At 44.5% G+C, this 21,975-nt stretch overlaps 1 protein-coding gene across 2 annotated transcripts in view; it reads left to right on the forward strand.

The window, feature by feature from the left end:
• The first annotated feature begins 7,663 nt into the window (after window positions 1-7,663).
• The window catches only part of LRRC24 (leucine rich repeat containing 24), a 148,467-nt gene continuing 134,155 nt past the window's right edge, over window positions 7,664-21,975 (forward strand). Inside the window, exon 1 of one of the 2 annotated variants that reach the window (XM_069621774.1) lies at window positions 7,664-8,318. In XM_069621774.1, coding sequence (XP_069477875.1) covers window positions 8,236-8,318 — 83 coding nt within the window. In that variant the 5' untranslated portion in view covers window positions 7,664-8,235. The remainder of the gene's footprint in view (window positions 8,319-21,975) is intronic. The other variant, XM_069621775.1, reaches the window with a different exon arrangement.

Consider the following 21,975-nt stretch of genomic DNA (forward strand, 5'->3'; position numbering starts at 1 on the left):
AACAGTTGTATCAGACATAACATTCACTGCCTTTCATAATAAGGGGTGGCAGCAGATTTATGTTGACACAGATGCATATTAAAAATGTGTTGGGTTTCCTGCCCTTTATTAGTTCTGTGACCAGGCCTCTTTGCAGGCCTGCTTCAATTAACTCTCATCAGTATACACTTCCACCATACAGAACTGACAATGAACAGGGCAGATCCATGGAGCCTTTGATATTTTAATTAGGCTGGCCATGGCAGGAGGAAAATGTTGCCTTCCCCCTTCCTGAGATACTTTGATGTACCTGTGGCTGTCACATTCCAGCTGAACATGACAGGAGAACTGCGTCTGTCGGCTGTGTCCCCCAGAGTACACTTGACTATGTGTTTATTGTGCGGCAAACATAGGATGGTCGAATTCTTCACACCAAGAGAGAAACAGGGCCACAATTGTGAAAGAGACTTGTGTGGTGGTTTGTGCCATGCACAAGTTGAACCCCCAAATGTTTTGGTCTCACTTTATTGTCTGGACATATTACCAGCATATTAGGTGGTTAATGGTCATGCAAGGAGAGAAGTCAAAGTCGTTGCATTGGGCAGTACCCTTACAAGAATTGCAAGAGCATCCAGAAGAAACCTGAATTTCAGCATTCCTATGCATAAGGCCTCAGTAGATATTTTCCTTTTGATGATATGTCAGACCCTTGGAAGAGTGGTGCTCTGCCATTTATTTTTTGGGGTTGTGTGACAGAATACCATCTGCAAGGGCAGAATAGCCTGAGATTTTCTATTTTTTAGTGATAACATGATGTAAATAGATCTGTCTATCAAAGGGTGGTCTGCTAATCTTCCCTAATTTTCATACTGCTCTATGCTAAAAGGCAAAGTGCAATCATGTAACTCTGCTGGGCATGTCTACTGACATCTCCCAGCAGCTGCCTTGTAGTTTGGCAATGTAGCATTTCAAAGTGAAATGTGCATTCCTGCCAACTGTCTAGTGGGGTAAAGATCTTCAAAAGCCACATTCCACCTTTAACCGTGGTTAATATTGACTCAGAATGAACATAAGCAGTGTACGGTTATGACATGGTGGTCTTAGGGAATCCACAATTATACTGGTGATAACCTTTTGTGCTTATTTTATTATTGGCAGCTGGTTTTGAGCGACCTTTCTGTCAAGGTCACCTGTGTATTCACTGTCTGGGACTGCGTTTCACCCACAGACTGTTTGGTCCCTGCCCTAGAAAAAGCTTTTGTCCTCCTTGGGAAAGAGATGTCACCATTTGGGGTGACCTGTTGGCTGGATAAGGCCTTCTGAAAATTGAGGCCACTGGTACACAGGAACCTGATCACTGGAGGTGACAGAACCCTGCAAGTGCTCTCTGAACAAAATTACCATGTCCGTGGACAGCGTAGCCCTGCACCCAGAAGACTAGAAACAGCTCTGGACCCTGTTTTCCACCTTCAATCCTTTTTTGAGGTGACACCACTGCTTCAAGATGCTATTTGAGCCACTACAAGCACCCGCAGCTGCCTTTCACAATAGCTGCTTTTCAATCCACAGTTGAGCTGCTGACTCAATCCATTGCTTGCCTGTACTCCTGCTGTTTTCAAGCCTGTTGCCTCTGAAGAACCTCATTGCACCGTTGGATCTCTTCGAGCCAACTCGACTGATCGAGATGCCGACTCAACCCATTGGCTGCATGGTTTCTTCACCCGATTCGTGATGATCGCTGCTACAGCAGCACATCCCTGGACCAACTCGATTGTCTTAAGCACTATGATTCACTGGGTAAAACCAACTCGAAATGTCCCGATGCCGGCTCGACCCATTTAAAGTGCCTAGAAACCTAGCTCAACACTTCTGAGCCCCAAGAACAAGCATTAAAGGTATTTGGGGTGGTTCTGTCCCCCTGGCCCTCCGTAAACGCCCTAGTGACCAGTAGGACCCCACTCTCTTTTGTTAAAAGACATCTTCATTGAATTGGCATTGCTGCTAAAATATTGCCTGTGAACCTCTGTCTTTGGCCCAGGGTACCCCCCCCCTTCATTACAAGTCTTCATATTCTGTGTCTTCCCTTACAGATGTGAATTTTAGGGTATGCAGTCAATATATCTAAAACATTACAGTGTGGTACATTTCAGAGTGGACTGCGGGGTACATTTACCAGTCCTAACAGAAATCCCCTTCACCACAAACCGCGGTTCAACATTTAACCCAAAAATGGCTGTATTGTGTTCTCCTTGGCACATGTGTGGCAAGCGTTGATCACTTCCACCCCGGAGAATGGCTGCATTTGTTTTGCTTCAAATCAAGCCCGAGAACAATGACCTGCAATTAAGACAGCATTGCAATGTGTTCCTACTTTCATTTTAAACACCACAAAGTGTTGCTCCATTAAACAGAGCCCTGCTGTTACTTCATGGCAATCATTTCCTCTGATTGCCATGAAATAAGGCAATACCTTCAGAAACGGCATTGTTTTCACTGAGAAAATGCATGAAGAGCAAGAATTCTGTTTTCAGTCAACACGGCTATGATTTAATTTTGAAATAGACCAGCACATTTAAATTACTGCAAAGGAAAGCCATAGCGCGGCTCTCTCTCTTGGCTCATATCAATTACAAAGAAACTCTTTGCAGCATCTCTTTGTGCCCATGAACCTACATTCAAATGAAAAATCCCTCCAGAAGGTTAATCAAAAAGAAACTGTGTGCGGCAGAAAGCGCATTTGTAACTTGACATAACATTTTTTTTTAATGAATCCACGTGTAAAACAGTGCTTTGTAAATGAGGCGAATGCCGTTTGAAAGTGAAATGCAATTACAGCCTGTGCACACACAGAAATGGGATTGAATATGTGTGGATGGTGGTTTGCTATAAAATGTATATGATATTTATTCCCAAAAAGACTTGGTTTCTGTTGCAAGAAAGAAAGAAAAAACTTGGAAACTAGCAGAACAGGTTTTTGGCTCAGGCATTTACTTCAAATGTGCCCTGCCTTCCATGGGAAAATAATTACCTCCACAAGTCAACCAGCCCCCAGGGGCATATGAAAGTCCCAAAGTGTGGAAGTTTGCGGCCTCGTCAGACTGGCCAGCATCCCTACAGGAACGAACAAAGGACCCAAGGGGAACTAGCATTTCACCAAAGGTGTGATTTCCTTTTACACCCATTCCCAGCCCCAACTGCATGGCTTCAAAGGGCGTCATGGAAACCCTTTGCTCAGGCTGGCCCAGAGGAAGACAATTTGGTTAAGAGGGTGGCAGAACCGCCTACACATTGTTTAATCTAGCCCATTGAATTTAAAAGAACTGCTGTACATTAAGATATTTCTTTCAGCACCCCAAATAAGCAATAATTCAATAATATGCCAGTATTTCATGTGATTTTTAAACAAGCAAAATGAGACCTGGTTCATGTTGCAAGCACCTGGGGAACTGGAATGACAGGGAAAATGCATTTGTGGGTGAAGTATAAATGACACATACATAAAACTTGGTGGAAATATGTGAAATAGTAGTAGGCGTATGTGTAGTTAATGACAGAATTTCAAATATTATGCTTCTCCTAAAAATTGTGAAACTGTGCCTAAAAGTGATGCTACCTCCCACAGAGTTGGTGATCGGACTGTCCGATTCCCTGTAAATTAGGGAATCTGCATATCTGTTTCTTATAATGGGGACTAGTATAGATTTGAATTTTTGCTCCATAAACTTATTTTTGTAAAATGTAACTTTGGGGAAACAAAGGAAGTCATAAATGCACACACATATAATTATGTCATTTCCCCTGAACCAATCAGCTTGGGGGAAGGAGGGAACACCAGTAGCCTGACCTATCCTAGGATAGGAGAAACTCCAGAGTACTTTGCCCCAGATTGTAAAATTCTATGATGCCACTTTGGCTATATAAGCAGGAGACAGAGAAACACAAGGATATTCAAAAACTCAAAAACCAGATCCAGAGGCAACTGATTCCATCCAGGCAGAACCACTCATCCAGATCCAGGCATACCAATAATCCAGGGAGAAAGAAGGAAAGGCAGCTGATCCCATCTAGGAGAGCCCAGTGACCAGACTTGCCCAGCTGATCCCATCCAGGAGGGCCCAGCTGTCCACAGTGGCCAGACCTTGCCTAGCTGTCCCGCATCCCATCCAGGAGAGCCCAGCTGCCCCAGAGACCAGATCTATTGACCCCGCTGTCCCAGTGACCAGATCCTTGGCCCTGCTGTCCAGAGACCTCGCTGGTGATCCAAATTCCCAAACTCAAGCTTATCTTGTAAGTATCATATCACCCAGTACCCAAAAACTGCATATCCCGCTCTTTTACCCTTGCATCCTATACAAATCCTATTAAAATCCCGTACAAAATCCCAAATTGCCAGTATGATCTGTTCACCTTTCCTTAGTAGAATGTGTGTTAGTCCTCATTTTGTAGCGTATTCCTTTTGTAATTGTTTCAGTTATCTGTGTAAATCCTTAGTACCATTTTGAAATACATTAATTAATTCCCCTATAAGGAGGTGTACAGCGCTAGCTGCTTAAGATTCGAAATTAACCCCCGTGCGCGGAGTGCCTTCCTTTAATAATATAGTCATTAAAATATAGCCTCAGTAGAACCAGTCATTGTGCAACAAAAAACGAATTTGCCCATGTAGTTTGCTTTTCTCTAAATTCCGATGTGCACTTTTCCCAGAAAAACCCAAACATCATCCCATTAAGAATATTCCCTTTCTCTCAGAATCCTATCTGATATGTGCCTTTGTTTCTCATCCAAAAACCGATTTCCGTTGTTGACAGCTAAGCGTCTTTTCTTAACTACTTGTCATTTTAAAGCCTGTGTAAAATAAGAATTGCAATTCTGCCGTGTGTGTGTTTTTTTCTGCATTGTTTTCCTCCCAAAATCGATTTTCTTACCTGTGTCACGTTGCCTTGGTGCCCTGTTCAGTAGTCTGTAAGCTTCCTTGTCTCTTTAGTGCAACCACACACATTTCTGGCATAGCTATCCTACCGCAATTGTAAACTGAGATACAGTTAGAAGTAAAGTCCGAGTATGCCATTTTGCTCCTTTTGAAGGTTTTCATTTTAGTTTCTGGCCTCCCATCTTGGAGTGGTGGGCTCAATTTTAAATCTGATTTTTCCCTCTTCTTTCTGACTCCTTGCCACTGCTTTCCATCCACAAACAATTTAGTCAGCAGATGTTTGGGGGAAGTGTTGCAGGGAGGTTGCTTAACATGTATGCTGTTATTTTGAAGAAAGGTGATTTTGTTTCTGTTTCTATTAAAGGTTATGTATCTTATTTTAGGAGTGTGAAGTGACTGTATTGGGGGATTTTTGCATGTATACCGTCACACAGTGGTGGTTGCTGCCCTAATTTTGATTTGCTTGATTTTCTTTGAATTCTAAAAATGTACAAATATTTCATTGTTACACACCGGCCTGGTTCATAGTTCATTGCGACACAGGGTATTTGTTAAGATGGGTCTGGGATGGGTTGGGTGCCTTCTTAAAGTAGAATCCGAGAATCAAGAAAGATAAACAGCATGTTTACTGTGCGCCACATTCCTTGCCAAAGAAAGAGTCCCTGGCGGGAGTGTGCCATGTTCTAAAATCGTTACAGGACCATAACACCGAAAAACACTGCAAACATTAATTAAATAAAGGGTAGTGGGATAAAGGGGTTAAAATGGGTTGGGATGTGGTTGGGGTGGCGTTAGGAGGGTAAACAAATGGGGGGTTGGCAGTGGGACCCCCCAAAAAAATACGGTGTTTGACGGGTGTTTTTAAGCAATGAAATTAACCACTCAGTAGTTGTGGTAGCTAAAATCACATATAACCAATTATAGTGTTATTGAATTGTGTATTTGTATTTTTAGTTTGATTATTTTACTGCTGAAATCCTTGTCTGAGCCCCCCGTTTACTTTGAAGTCTGCGTTGTCTGTGTTTTCCCTTACATGGTTGAGCCAGTAATGTGTCATTAGTTGTGTGCATTTTTCTACGTTCAATGCACGATCCTATTTTTATGGAACCTTGGTTGCATTTTTTTTAATTTAGTATCACTGTACTCTTTTTTATAGCTCCTTGATTGGCTTTCTTTTATTTTGGCAACTGAGCTCTATTATTATTTGCTCTGCTTCTTCACTTGCTTGCTTGCCTCCTAAAGAGTATAGCCTGGCCTCGTCCCATGCTGCCTGAGCTGCACCTGCAGAGCTGTGCCTGTTTCACCTTTATGGTTGGGTTCACTGCAGGCTTAGAAGCAGTGTGGGGCTCAGTAGGCGCTTTAGTGCCTGCTGAGTACACTTCACACATACACACACCTAAGCTCCCTCTTCACAGGCTGGACACCACAAACCCAGTTACAATATGCCAACGTGTGTGTTTGGGGTAACCAGGAAGAAATGTGCTGTGGCTATGATAACTGAACGTAGAGAAGATTCTTTGACAGCTGCAGTCTATGGAACTGAAGGCTACCTCTGCCCCAGGTAACAGAAAAGATATTAGAAGTCTTCCATATACATGCGCTGACATTAAGACATTGTAATAAGACAAATTAACACTCTGTGGTAACAATGTTTTAATCCAAGGTCTATACTGTGTTTGTCGACACGTGTTTCGACCATATCGGTCTTTTTCAAGGCACAGTATCTAGTTCTGATATTGCATGTGAGATCCCTTGATTTGATTTGATTCATTGACCAAATTTTCCTCAAATCAGTTTGTGTTGCCTGTATCTCTTAACATGTCGGGTCCGCTATGTATGCGTGCCTGCCTTCATCTGGCCAGCGTGTTAGCGAGCAATGCTCGCGTCTGCCAAAGTGCTTGGGGATGTATATTCACGGGTTGCTTGCAGCTCCTCGATAGAACACTAGCCAGACGAAGGCAGGGACGCGTATGGAGCGGACACGAAATGACACAAGGTAACCTTAACTGAATCGAGGAAGGTGTGCAAGCAACCCGTGAATACACATCCCCAAGCAATTTGGCAGATGCGAGCGTTGCTCGCTAACAAGCTGGCCGGACGAAGGCAGGGACGCATATATATAGCGCACACGACATGTTAGAAGATACAGGCAACACAAACTGATTTGAGGAAAATGTGGTCAATTAGTGAAATCAAATCAAGCGATCTCACATGCAATATCAGAACTAGATACTCTGCCTTGAAAAAGACTGATGTGGTCGAAACACGTGTCGGCAAACACAGTATAGACCTTGGACTAAAACATTGTGAGCACAGAGTGTTAATTTGTCTTATTACAATGTCTTTACGCCAGCGCATGTTCATGGAACACTTCTAATATCTTTCCAGTTACAATATGCAACTGCCAGCAACTGGAATTGTGCCAGTGGCTTTTCTCAGCTGTCCAAAAACCCACGTATCACTAACTGGATCCAGTAGAAACAATTTCTAACTGGTATTTGTGTAGTGGACACAAACCACGCAGATTAACGGGGTTGAGATCACGCTCACAAAGCATACATTTGTATGGTACAGGGACGTGCACAGTGTGCAGACACACAACCCCACAACAGATATACATAGGGCAGGCTGCAAGCAAAAAGGACGAGGCAGGGGCTATCACGCTGTCGCCCTCCAGCCAGTGTGGAGGAGGGTCCATCAGCAACCAATGCAGCATTCCAGGGATGGTGTAGTCAGCTGTGCGGGGAAAGGGGTGCCAGGGGTCCGCACTGCTGCCTAGCGCTGCCTCACCCCCACCTCCCTCGTCAGTGGACTCGCGCACGGCGCCGAAGAGTTAAGTGGATGCTCGCGCTGGCAAGGTAAACCGGGGGATTGGCCGGGCATGCCGGTGACGTCAGCCAGTGCCCCCAATCGAGATAAAAGGCAAGCAGGAGGTGCCTGCCCCTCAGAGAGGTTGCGTGTTCTGCTGTGGACAGTGGCAGTAGCGGGGAGGTGGGGAAGGAGGCGGGTCGGTGCTGCTGGTACCCAGAGCCTGGGGATGCTACAAGGAGAGCAGGTCACAGGATAACAAAGGGGTTGATCTCCAGTGCCACCCTTCATTCAAGACGCTGCCTGGATACTTGTTGGACCGACCCCTACTTTCTGGTGGACATCGACCTGCCTGTACCCCCCCCCCCCCCATGGTGGAGCCTGCCCGAGCAAACGTACCACCTGGCACCCCAGAGATAAGGCGACCTGCCAGGTCCCGCTTGCCGGTCATGATCAGACACCAGGCACCCGGAGGGTGGGGCAGCTGCTGAGGGCGTCGGAGCCTGTACTCTTGGTGGATGTTATCTGTGCCCAGGTGGGTGCCACGGAGTTTGGTGCCAGTGGGAGGCTCCATCGCGGACTCTGCCGTTCCTTCCAGCAGGTGAGTCGAGGCGCTGACATTGGCCTTGGGTGCAAGAGGGCTGGTGCCCCGGGAGATCTCCTGTTCTGCCTTATTTGGTTCTCGTGGGTTTGCTTTTCCCATTCTAAATCCCGGACCACCGGTCCCAGCATACAACGGGGAAGCAGGCCTCTTGCTCGACACTAACCTATACAAACAAGAGATTCATGTATTATGGCCCTCTAGCGAGGGCCTCTGTCTGCTCCGATGGTTCTTGAGCGGATGCATGGGTGGAGTGATGCATTACCTAGATTGCTGTGTTTGCAGCTAGAGTCTCCCGTTATAATCTCAGCTTTCCCACTTAATTTACCAGTGTGATCCTCGGCATATCTCTTCATCACCCACCACCTTTATCTGTCAAAATGACGAGCTTTATTAACTGGGAAAAAGCTAATGTTATAAACGATTACATCACTGCGAGCAATTACAGAGTTGGAAAAAGAAACATCATATAATTACCCCTGCACCCTTCTTCCTCGTCACAGTACTTATACCCGCCTCTCTACCATAGGTCACAGATCGCTGGCCCACCTTAGCCAAAGGATTGTGGATATGTGGGGGCCTATGTCCCTAAAAACAGTAGCGAGGAGGCAGTTACAATGGAATACACTGGATTCTAAGGGTGGGGGGCGGACTGTCTTCGACTAGGAGTAATGAAGATTTCTGGTAAATGATCCTGGTGTGGAGCATGGTGACTTTTAAGAGGTCCTAAAGACACTGGCCTGGTTCTGTCCTATGTCTGGTATCAGTGCCCCCAACCCCTCAGTGTTTTGTTCTGCTTTTAGAGTTTTTTTGTAATTGGAAGCTGACAAGACTGGTAAGAAAATACTGAAGAAATCACCCCGCCTGCCTGTGGCAAATCTGAATCGTTTGTCTTTTTTTAATAGTATTTTCTGACCTAAATGTGTATCATTATTATTATTAGCTGTTTGCTGCATGTATTACATTGTATTGCAATGCATGTCTTTGCACTGTCATTTACTACCTACAGACGAGCTGTCCCCATCTCTAATGGTCCCAGAAAGCAAGCCTTCTGTCCAAACCGTGCCCTCCATACCATCATCTGACCAACCCAGACCCTTTCTAATTAGAACATGTTATGCTGTGTTCCTGTGATTTATCTGAAAAGGGGGTTGGGAGGGTTTAGTTAGTGGGATTGAGAGGGGAACAGGCAAGCAAGCTTTGATGTGCTGTTGGTAGCTTCAGTTCTGAAAAAAACGGTCACTGTGTGCTGGTTTGTTTTTAGTTGGTGGTCGTTATGTGGTGTTTGGTGCGATTGGTTTAGTTTCCTGTTGGTGTTGTGCTGGTTTGTTTTTAGTTGGTGGTCGATATGTGGTGTTTGGTGCGATTGGTTTAGTTTCCTGTTGGGTGTTGTGCTGGTTTGTTTTTAGTTGGTGCTGGTTTGTTTTTAGTTGGTGGTCGTTAAGTGGTATTTGGGGAGATTGGTTTAGTTTCCTGTTGGGTGTTGTGCTGGTGTGTGTTTTGGTTGGTGCTGGTTTGTTTTTAGTTGGTGGTCGTTAAGTGGTGTTTGCTGCGATTGGTTTAGTTTCCTGTTGGGTGTTGTGGTGGTTTGTTTTTTGTTGGTGCTGGTTTGTTTTTAGTTGGTGGTCGTTAAGTGGTGTTTGGTGCGATTGGTTTAGTTTCCTGTTGGGTGTTGTGGTGGTTTGTTTTTTGTTGGTGCTGGTTTGTTTTTAGTTGGTGGTCGTTATGTGGTGTTTGGTGCGATTGGTTTAGTTTCCTGTTGGGTGTTGTGCTGGTTTGTTTTTAGTTGGTGGTCGTTATGTGGTGTTTGGTGCAATTGGTGTAGTTTCCTGTTGGGTGTTGTGCTGGTTTGTTTTTAGTTGGTGGTCGTTATGTGGTGTTTGGTGCAATTGGTGTAGTTTCCTGTTGGGTGTTGTGCTGGTTTGTTTTTAGTTGGTGGTAGTTATGTGGTGTTTGGGGCGATTGGTTTAGTTTCCTTTTGGGTGTTGTGCTGGTGGGTGTTTTAGTTGGTGCTGGTTTGTGTTTAGTTGGTGGTCGTTGTGTGGTGTTTGGTGCATGAGTGTGTAAGGGGTCATTGATTTGTATGTGATTGGTTTAGTTTCTGTGTTGTGGCGTATCTGTATTTTGCAGTGTGTTTTTGTTGCATTTTCTCTGGTGGGGCGGGGAGTGATTTGTTCAGTGTTTGAGGGTGAGTATGCAGTGTGTTCGAGTTTTACCAGGGAGCATTCTGAGGGTAAAATGCAAGTAGTGGCAGGACACAAAGGAGGAAGGAAGACCCTGTACAAGTAGCGCCTTCACATCTAGTGAGAAACGCCCACCCGGTCCAGAATCCCTCTCTACAGACCAGCCCCCTGTTCAACATCAGTGTTGTGCTGAAGGTGGCAGTCCCTCCACCCCTGTAAACAATTAATCCATGCATGTTGCAGCAACTGTTGGACAGGACCCACTACTTCCAGCTGCCCACATGCCCCAAATAAAATGACATTATTTGTTTTCCTGGTGTCAGGTGAGAGGAAGTGTAATTGTTGGCAGTGTACCGAGGTCTAACCTGGCTCCTGGGGCAGTGATTCGCAGCGCGTGACCTTATCTATCCTCTCCATGCCTCCCTCTGGAACAGCCTCTCTGCCACCGTGAAACTTGAGGAGAACCCTCTCCGGTTCCGGAAGCACCTCAAGAACTTCCTCTTCGCTTCTGCCTTTGCCCCTCTTCTCCCCTGCTGATCTGTTTTTCTCTCTCGACATCGTGCACCTGGCCACCCTCTGTCCTTTCGAGCCCATGTACCTGCTCACCATACCTCCCTCCTGCACTGTCCCTAAGACTCCCCTTGCACTTGGGATCTGTATCTGTACCCATAGAGACCCCCTTTTTCTCTCTGCACTAATCATGCACTTGCCACTTAATGGCTGCACTACCTTGTTTCACTGTCTTTTTATTTATTCATTGCCCTTTCCACCTTTTCCCTTTTTCCATGCCCTTTTTTCCCCTTTTGCCTCTTGTGTTGCCGTCATCTCTCAGGTTCACGCCTGTGATAGCAGCGCTTGCTCTCTTACTCTCAATCACCCAGGCTGCCACCTGGGAGAGCAGAGCTACCGCTCTTGTTCTGAGTATTTCCTGTTCACGCCTGTGGCAGCAGAGCTGTATCCCAGTACGATCTTGCATAGCCTGGCACTACTCTCTCCTCGTTAAAGGTTGCTATGCATCCAACTACCTCCCGTCCCATCACCCCAAGGATGCCCGGTTTCCATAGCCATTGGTGCCCTGGCTTGTCGCACTAGCCTTACATGCATGCATTGCCTGTTCGGTGGGGTGGGGAATGTGCTCGTTTTATATAGCGTTTACCACCACAGACTCCCAGTTTCAAAGCTCTATAACTGGAGTTTGGGAATTGTACCTGAAATCCTTGATTCATCAACCACAGGAGACTCCCCTGAGGAGAGTGAAGGGCTGTACTTGTAATTGGCAAAGTCATTTCAGCAGTAGCCAGTTAGCCCAATGAGCTAACTCACCTTCCTTTTGATGCCCATTATGCTGCCTGAATCAACGCCAGAGTCATGATGTAGAGGGGATCAGTAACAAATTCCCGGACACCGCTACCACAGCACCATCAGCCTGGCCTGCCATTGGAGCATCACACCTTTTATAATGTCTTTTTATGGACGGGGCCTTTAAAATGGGGGAGTTCTTTATAAGTAGTTGGTGGCAGCAGAAGGGAAGCGATCTATAACATGACCATTGTCAGTGACAAGCTCCTATAATAAGTGTGAATGTAGAACTGTGGCAGATGTATGTGCATGTGAGGGCCTTAGAAGCTCATAACTGGGTGTGCTTCCAAGACAACCTGATGCAAGACCTCCTAGTTTATTTCCAGAACGTGTGCATCTTCACATCATGCCCAATGGAAGGCTGCACATTTGTGTCAAACACACACTACAAGCAGATGATGTGATTAGTCACATGTGTCTTGAAGTCATGGAATTACAGTGGCAAACCCCACAGAAGATCTCCTAAACCTCACCGGGTCTCCTAGGCTCACGTTACTATTCATTCTGGCACTTGTAGTCTTCCATTGAGTGCAGGAAAACAAAGTTCAACTATACCCTTTCTTTGCTTTACAGGTTTCTATAAAGACTGTCATATTTCTCCAGTTGGTATGTTATTCAATGAACAAGAAAAAGTTCCCATGAGAGGGGAACTACTGTCCCCTGCACACTTTCACAGGCCAATAAATCGGCCAATAGTTTGAATGCAGGTCTTAGAATTGCTCGAGATCAAGTAAGTTAATTCAATGTAGAACCGTTATCATAATGTGATATTTCAATATTAATACATAACACATTTCTGTTTGACAAATAGTGTGATCCAACGCGTTCATTTATGTTGAACAAATATTGTGACCCAAGGCGTTTCGAGAAACTCTTCATCAGTGGTCTTGAAAAGACCTTGATTCTACACATAATCAAATAAGAGATGGGTCTTGTAAGTACATCTCTGCTGATCCACTCATAAAGTTTTCATATTCACTTCCCCAATCACGTTCATGCTTTAGAAGTCAACATATAGCTTCATAGTCCCAAGGTCCTGTGACTTCACTGCTCCAAGAGTGCTCCTACCCGGAGCAAAGTGGTGTACATGGGTAGCAATCAGTTCCAGACTACCTAAACAATGATGACGTAGGCCTATCAGTTCCAGACTACCTAAACAATGATGACATAGGCCTATCAGTTCCAGATTACCTAAACAATGATGACGTAGGCCTATCAGTTCCAGATTACCTAAACAATGATGACGTAGGCCTATCAGTTCCAGACTACCTAAACAATGATGACGTAGGCCTATCAGTTCCAGATTACCTAAACAATGATGACGTAGGCCTATCAGTTCCAGACTACCTAAACAATGATGACATAGGCCTATCAGTTCCAGATTACCTAAACAATGATGACGTAGGCCTATCAGTTCCAGATTACCTAAACAATGATGACGTAGGCCTATCAGTTCCAGATTACCTAAACAATGATGACGTAGGCCTATCAGTTCCAGACTACCTAAACAATGATGACGTAGGCCTATCAGTTCCAGACTACCTAAACAATGATGACGTAGGCCTATCAGTTCCAGATTACCTAAACAATGATGACGTAGGCCTATCAGTTCCAGACTACCTAAACAATGATGACGTAGGCCTATCGGTTCCAGACTACTTAAACAATGATGACGTAGGCCTATCAGTTCCAGACTACCTAAACAATGATGACGTAGGCCTATCAGTTCCAGATTACCTAAACAATGATGATGTAGGCCTATCAGTTCCAGACTACTTAAACAATCATGACGTAGGCCTATCAGTTCCAGATTACCTAAACAATGATGACGTAGGCCTATCAGTTCCAGACTACCTAAACAATGATGACGTAGGCCTATCAGTTCCAGATTACCTAAACAATGATGACGTAGGCCTATCAGTTCCAGATTACCTAAACAATGATGACGTAGGCATAAGGTATCTATTCCTCTATAGTACTTACTTTCTTTTCTCCGTACAGATTATTCTGAAATATCGCACCTTCACCATAAACATCGGAAACCTATTCTGGTGTAACCCAAAGTAAAGTAGGATGGAGTGGTGGTCATCCAGTTTCCGAAGTACATGCATGTATTCTTCCTCCTTTGGGGTGGAATTTATATCAGGAAGAGATGTGTCTAATGGTAGAACATCTAGGTCCCATATCTGTTGATACTGGTATTCATATCATATATAGTACTCACCCTGCCATTAAATGGTGTAACTCAAAGATAGGTGAAGAACACTGGAATGCATGTTGTCTCCATCATATGCGTATACCCTTCTCCTCAATGTATACAGAGTGTAATAGACAAACCGCTTCACAGAAAGTTCAAAATATGTTGCCTATTGCGGCGAGATACAAAAGAGTAGAAGGGTCTTAGGAAGTGGAGACCTGAGGGGATGTTGCGGACCCCAGTTATCATCCACTAAACCATTTACCTGGGAGCTGTCTTTAAAGCCTATCTATTATGGCAAAGGCAGGAGCCCTTAACTCCTGTGTGCTCGCCCGTTGCCCAATAATTCTGTAGGTCAAGCTGGCCGCTTCAAATAGCGGTGTGCGTTCACGGCGTGATGGCGTCATATTTGTAAAGAAACCTTAATGTTATGCAACATACCCACTTTAAGACAAAGTATTTTATTTTGTGGAGGCCAAACATTCACACCTTTTTGCACCAATTAGATCTGAGAAGTTATTAAGTGCTTAAATTGCAGACTATGCCCAAATCCTGGCTTTACCACCGAACTAAGCATGCGGCACCTGCGAGCAGTGTGGCGTCCCCCAGAGGTGATTCAATGATTCAGGCTCTGTGGGGGCCGTTCATCAGTACAAGTGGATACCCAAGTCTTCTCTGAGTGCCATGGTTTATTTTGTTTACATTTGAAATGATTTACTAAAGGGCGACAATATAGTATTTGCTCCAATCCATTACTCCCCCTGCCCCCTCTCATGCTTTTCAATTGTCTGTGTTCTAATAGCAGTAGGTGCATGTAGTATGTAGGAACCGTTTGTACCATGCACTTGCTATGTGCCAGCAGTAGGTGTGCAGTAAGTTGTTGTCAGCCATCGGGGAATTTGCTTGCTTATGTTTAGAAAGACAGACAGAGCTTTTAGGGAATGCTAATCAGGACACAAGGAGAAAATCGATTTTTAGAATATACAACACATGGGTAATGGAAATGAAAAATCGTTTGGACCAAACAATAGGGAAGGAGGAACAGAAGCGGAAAATTGGTTTGTGGGATGTTAAGTTTATTTCAATGGAAAAGAAAATGCTAATGGAATTCGTTTTTTACTGAGGCTGCAAATGACAGGTAGGCTCTGGGAAAGTGGGTAGCTCACACAAGGCAAATCGATTGTGGGTTAGGGTAACAGATGCAAAGAGGAAGATACAGTGGCAGATGGAAATTCGTCTATCAGGGCACACTTTACACAAAGGGACAAATTCATTTCTCAGATCACAATGGGATTAATTCTCTTGGGCAACACTTTATAACTATGACAAAACAAAAACACGGGGAAAAAGATCGCTGGTTTCGAATTCCACCGATCCCGTAAAAATCAAAATGGGGAATTAATTTATTTACTTGCAAAAATACTAAGGATTTACACAGACAAAGTTTTTTTTCGATGGGGCCATGGCAACATACACAGGCAAAGCAGAGATTCTTCTATGAGGAGATGACTGAAATACCCGGGTGATTGGGTTTTCAATAGGGAAATATTGGATGCAATGCTACAAGAATGAAGGGCTTTTGCAATTTAGGGGTTATTGCTACTTACATAGCAAGCCTTTGTTTAATGTTTAAGAAAGCCAGCTGCATCTCAGGACACTGTGGAAACATATGGTAGGGGTCTGGGACACATTGCATATCAAGGGGGTGTTGGGGTTTCCTGCCCTTTATTAGTTCTGTGACCAGGCCTCTTCGCATGCCTGCTTCAATTAACTCATCAGTATGCGTTGCCACCACACAGAACTACAATGGGCAGGACGGATCCATGGAGCCATAGGCTGGCCACGGCAGGAGGAAGGTGTTGCCTTCCCCCTTCCTGAGATGCTTTTGTGTACTCCTGGCTGTCACATTCCAGCTAAATGTCACAGGAAGGACTGCGCCTGGAGGCTGTGTTCCCCCAGAGTATACTTTACTATGTGTTTGTTATGCGGCGATCATAGGAAAATGTGTATGGATTAGCCCCACACATTTTCTGAGATTGATCTCCCATCATTCCATTTCTTACAAAATTTCAAAAAAGCCCAGGCGAGTGCACAGTCCCCGTGCAGATGGTCTAATTCCTCACAGGCAGGACACCCTGAGGAAAAGATGCAACAAAAGAGCAAAAGCAGGGGACACAAAGAATGGATAATGGCCCAGCACACCACTCACGTTTACCGTCACCAATCAAAATAGACATACTTCAATTATGGGCAAACAGTTACCCTAGAAAAATGGCGGCGCAGTTGCTAGTTGAGGGTTTCTGCATTCCAGTAACAGGTTTGGTGCCACCAGAGGTCCTGAGGAACCAGTTCTCGGCTGCAAGCAACAATAGGGTATTGATGGAAAAGATTACAAAGGAAAAGAAATTCGGGAGAATAGGGGACCTTTTCAGCTCTCCCCTTCCCTTCATTTGTTTCCTCTCCAGAAGGTATTGTGCCCAAGAAAGAGTAAGGAAACTTTAGAATGATTACATTTTTCATTCCCAAAGGGGCGTCCATCAATGAGGAAGTATGCTCGGTAAGGTATGCTTTGTTTGACGATGCGCTGGGGCAAGTAAAGGAAAGGGGGCTCTGCTGGCAAAGGCCAACATTGAATCGGCATTTAGGTTGCTACCAGTCTATCCGATGGATTACCGTGTACTAGGCTTGCAGGCGCAAGAAAAGTTTCACTTTGACAAATGCATGCCAATAGGGGGTCCATTTCTTGCAGCTATTTTGAGGCATTCAGTTATTTTTGGGAATGGGTCACAAAATGCCAATGGAAAGGTGCAAGAGTGGTGCACTGCTTGGATAACTTCTTATTTGGGGTACACCTCAGTCTAATTAGTGCACAGGCACCTTAAAGGGTTTTCAGAAGATAACAAAGCAATTGGGGGTACGGTTGCCACAGAGGGTCTAGTAACCACAATCACATTCCTAGATATTGACTCAGTGCAAGGGACATGCCACCTCCCGGACAGGGAGGTGACGGAAATTTGGGACTCAGTATACCTATGCTTGCAGTCCAAAAAAATTGACCTTGGCACAGCTGTGGCATCTGGTGGGGAAACTAAACTTTGCCCTAAGGATCATTCCAATGCGGCGCCCATTCTCACATGCCGTAGCGTGGGCAATGTCTGGTCTCACAGAGAAGCATCTCCATACTAGACTGCCCACTGCTATTAAAGAGGACCTCAGAGTGTGGGACAATTAGATATGAATGGTCTACAAGTGTGGCCAGGGAAAGCACGCCCCAACAAAGATTGGGTGGTACCACAATGCCGCAGGGCGTGTGGGATTTGGGGCCAATTGGGAGAGCAAGTGGTGCAGAAAATGGTGGCCAGAAGAATGGTCCAGCAGGGGGCTCACTAGGAATGTCACGTTTTTGGAATTCTTCCCTATTGTGGTAGCACTGACCATATGGGATGAGGGCCTGTGGGGAAAACATGTGGTGTTCTGGTCAGACAGCATGTCAGTGGTCATGGCGATAAACAGTCAGAGGGCATCCTGCCCCATGGTACTTAGGCTGCTAAAACATATGGTGTTTGTATGTTTAAAGAAGGGGGTGCATTTTCAATCAAAGTACGTTTCCGGGGTGCCCAATTACGCTGCGGACGCTTTGTTTTAAGATGCTGGAATTCCACAGCTGGTTGCCCCAGGCAGAGATAAAGATGGCCCCATTCCCTGACACCCTCTGGAGCTTTGATGCCCCAGCTTAGCACCCTTGACCGCTGGCTCCTTGACCAGGGAGACAGAGACAGCATATGAAAAAGTGTTTCAGGAATACAGGGAAGTTTGTGGGGACAGGGGAGTTATTTCAACAGGACACCATGATTTCTTTTCTGGAGCATGTATGACCCTGGGGATCAGCAAAAGGGAAAATGGCCGCCATCAGGTTTGTGGCAGGCCTGCAAAGGGTGGAAAGCCCCTGCAACGATTTTGCAGTTAAAAGGGCTCTGACTGGGTGGCGCAGGTTGGGTAACAAGACATCTGATTCTAGGCATCCGCTGGACCCCCAGAAACTGGAAAGAATGGTGCGTGCTCTAGAGGGGATATGCAGGGACGCATGCGAAGTGGCACTATTCAGGGCCATTTTTGTAACGTCTTTCTTTGGGGAATTCAGACTGTGTTAAATAGTAGGGGCGGCCAGGACAGACTTGTCGGGGGGCCTAGCACTAGCCGACATCTACTTCCAGGGTTGGCACGGGGTACAGATATGTTAGGAAGTCAAAAACGGATCAAGAGGGCAAAGGGGCATTAGTAGACCTAGCCAGTAACGGGAACAGGATCATCTGTCCAGTGGCCGCCTTGGACGGCTTTATAGGGCTATGGAGGGCTTGATGGTTCACTCTTCAGGCACCTGTACAGGTTCAGTGCCTCTAAATTCCAATTTAGGGTGATTTATTTTGAAGATACATTGAGGCTGCAGGGTTGGAGGGGTGGCATCGCCCCTCATTCATTCCGAACTGGGGCAGCCACCATTCCAGCGTTACACACAACACAAGCAAGGGGGAGTACCCCTGACTGGTTGGTCCAAGGTCCTGTGGGAGGTGGAGGGTGGACCATGCGGTCAGTGATTTGCCCCTCCCCGGGGATGAGGGGGACCAGGAGGCCTGGTTGGTTGCAGTGGCAGGGTTTGCCTCTCACTGGGTGGCTTCAGCCCGGCAGGGATCGGAGGAGGTGGTGGTGAAAATAGGGGGTGGTGGGGCCAGGTGGCAGACAAGATAAGGGTGCCTCCTGGGATCACCCCCAATGCAGGGTATCTCGTGGAGGTCTGCAACAATGTTGGGTGGGGGGGGCCTCACCGCTGTACGAACGAACGCACATGGACAGAAGTTGGCGGTCCCACCTGGACCGCCTGTTGGAAGGAGGAAACGTTGTAAATGCGTGTATATGGGTATGTATGAGTTGAGATGTACCCGTTCTGGTTATGCTGTTAGTCATTTTTGGGTCAAGTTTATATTTTGGCTGTGGATTCTTTAGTAATGTTAATGAAAACGTGATCGTATATTTCCAAAAAGGAAGGTGTTGTGTGTGTTTCCTCCACTGACTGGCACTGCCTCCCTTGCTGAGCCCATGGTTTTGATGCTCGCACGCCGGAATAACAAGTCTTGTTGGTGTGAATGTAGGTGGGCAGGGGATGAATGCCTTGGGTGTTCATTTCATCCAGAGGGGAGAGCCAAAGATCCATCAGTTGAAGTCAGCGCTGTGAGTACCTGCTTAGCCAATCGTGTGAGGGAGGAGGAAAGGTTGTAGGTCTAGAGAAGTGAGTGGCATCGCTCCATTAGCTAATTCCCCTTCGTTAGTCTCATTTATGAAATAAAACCTTCCTTTTGAATGCACTGCTCTCCTCCTGTCGTTGCCCACCAAAGTCTTCTCTAAATCGACTCCTACAGAAAATGTTCAGCTTTGCTGCGGCTAATGGCGCTCCCTTTGTTTTTCCTAGTTTTCTAAACGAGATCAATGATATATGTATAGTCGGTTTGAAAACAGAATGGCTGCAAAAAGAGAAAGGCTACAGTTTACCCTCAGGCTGACCAGGGTTTGAAATTAAGAAATAAAAGAGAAGAACACTGTAGTTTATGAATCTGCGCCTTTTCTGCTTTATTTCAAATTTTTTACATATCAGTCATTAAATTGTCAAATTATATCTTATTTGTCCTTTTTTACTGGTACTGGATTGTTCTCACCCAGATAGGTCATGCCAGTTATTGTCCCTGCATCTGCAGATTATTCACTGAATTACCTTTTCGTTCAGTTGATGGCCGCTAGTAGCGTGGAGTATACCGTTGACAGCGGATAATAATTTGTGTGCCGTTGGGCTTTGACCAAATGTCAATCAAAGAGCAGACTCAAATGTAGCCTTGGTCTGGTAGAGAAGATACATTTTAAGTAATTAACAGTAAAACCAGACATCTATGTTTTTAATATATATAGAGAAGAACCATTCTAAACTGCCTCATGTAAATCTATCCAACTAGATAAAAAAAACTGGAGAAGAATATGTCTACAATTGTAAAAACGTAACTAAACAGATAAAGACATGCAATGATAGGGATAGTTTTCCCAAAATAAGATGGCTCCTCTACAATTCCGCGCAAAACAAACAACTATGCATTCAATGTAACACGTAATCACATTATCAAACCAAGCAATTACATGATCACGTCACAACTTGTAACGAAACGCCACGGAATGCCAAACAGTAAGAAACAAGACATAAATATGAGGAATTTAAGAGCAAAGGTTACTAATGAGTATATGATGATAGGGATAGCTTTCCCATAAGAAGTTGGCACCAGTTCAATTCGTCATAAAACAAGCAACAATTCGCGTGACGTAAAATGTCATCACGCTATAAAATGGAACAATCACATGATCTAGCCACAACATGAAACGAAACATCACTGAATGGCAAACTGCAACAAGAACACGGAAACAAGAGGAATCTAAGAACTATGGTAATGAATTGGTCCTGGTTCATCCATTTGAATAACAAGGAGAATATTGTATTAAGAGGTACTTTTAGAGAATGGCCAAAAACTACTGATGTTACACGTCGTAAATATAGAATTATTAGCCAATCATACAACATCAAACTATGTTGTATTCCAAATGGCAATTAAGCAATCATACAATGTCAATATATACATTTAAGAGGATAGACCAAGCCATCATACTAATTAAAAAATATATTTTTATGTTCAGGCAATCCTACAATGAGAAAGTAATTCACAAGTAATGTGAATCACAGCTCAACTGCATCTAAGCCAAAACTACAAACAAGGTAAAACAACGCCGTTTTCATAACAACATTTCAGAGTTATCCTTATGTTTTGTCATACTCTTATAAGTAAAAACCATAAATGCTGTTTAATAAAGACAGAACATACATCAACCGGGCCAACAACCTTTGAGATCTAAAGAATATCAAACGAATGACCAAACCAAGCGGTCAATCGATAAACATGCTTTTAATGGAAAAAGTAATATACTACTTATTTTTGCTAAAGAAAAGGCTGACATTCAAACATAAATGTCTCGTTTTCTTTCAGTACAAACTACAAATCATGTGAATTACAGCTCAAGTGAATAAGAAGTGAATAGGAAATCCAAAATCATAGAACAAGAACAAAAACAAAAAACATCAATTGGTGAACAGAAATCTCCTGAAGAACCGTCAAATACGTGGACGGGGAAACACGTGTCGAGGGGCCTTTATAAGAAGACACAAAAACTAAAATTCCAGGATCTACAAAACCAAAGGAGCTTAACAACCACATTCGGAAGTAACCAATATAACTTGCCCAATCCAACCCGTATCTAAACAGCATTTACAAATCAACGGAATGAAAAGGTAATTCAGTGAATAATCTGCAGATGCAAGGACAATAACTGGGTGAGAAGAATCCAGTACCATTAATAAAGGACAAATAAGATATCATTTGACAATTTAATGACCATGATGTGTTAAAAATTTGAAATAAAGCAGAAAAGGCGCAGATTCATAAACTACAGTGTTCTTCTTTTTTATTTCTCTAAATCAACACCTTCTCCTTTTCGGTTTTGGCAAAGCACCACAAAACCGTTGTTAGAGAAGAGAGAAAGGGAAGGGGAGTTCTAAACCGAGAATATCTGGTTGGCTAGCAGCAATGCCATACCATGAAAATGCCAAATTACTATATTTATTTGTGCAAACTCCTCCGCCGTACTAGCCAATGAGGAGTTGCCTAACAATCAGCAGCTTTGCAAGAAGCCTGTTGGGTGGTGGGCTTTCCTTTTCCCAGTGATTTGCAGGGTTGCGATATTGGGCTATTTTGTATTCAATTGGGCTATTTTTCAGTGGTAGATTTTTTTGTTTTGTTGGTATGATATGAAATTATCGTTTATTTATATAGCG

Source organism: Ambystoma mexicanum, chromosome 5q (genome assembly GCF_040938575.1).
Source record: "Ambystoma mexicanum isolate Mex_15411 chromosome 5q, UKY_AmexF1_1, whole genome shotgun sequence".
NCBI classification, from domain to species: Eukaryota; Metazoa; Chordata; class Amphibia; order Caudata; family Ambystomatidae; genus Ambystoma; species Ambystoma mexicanum.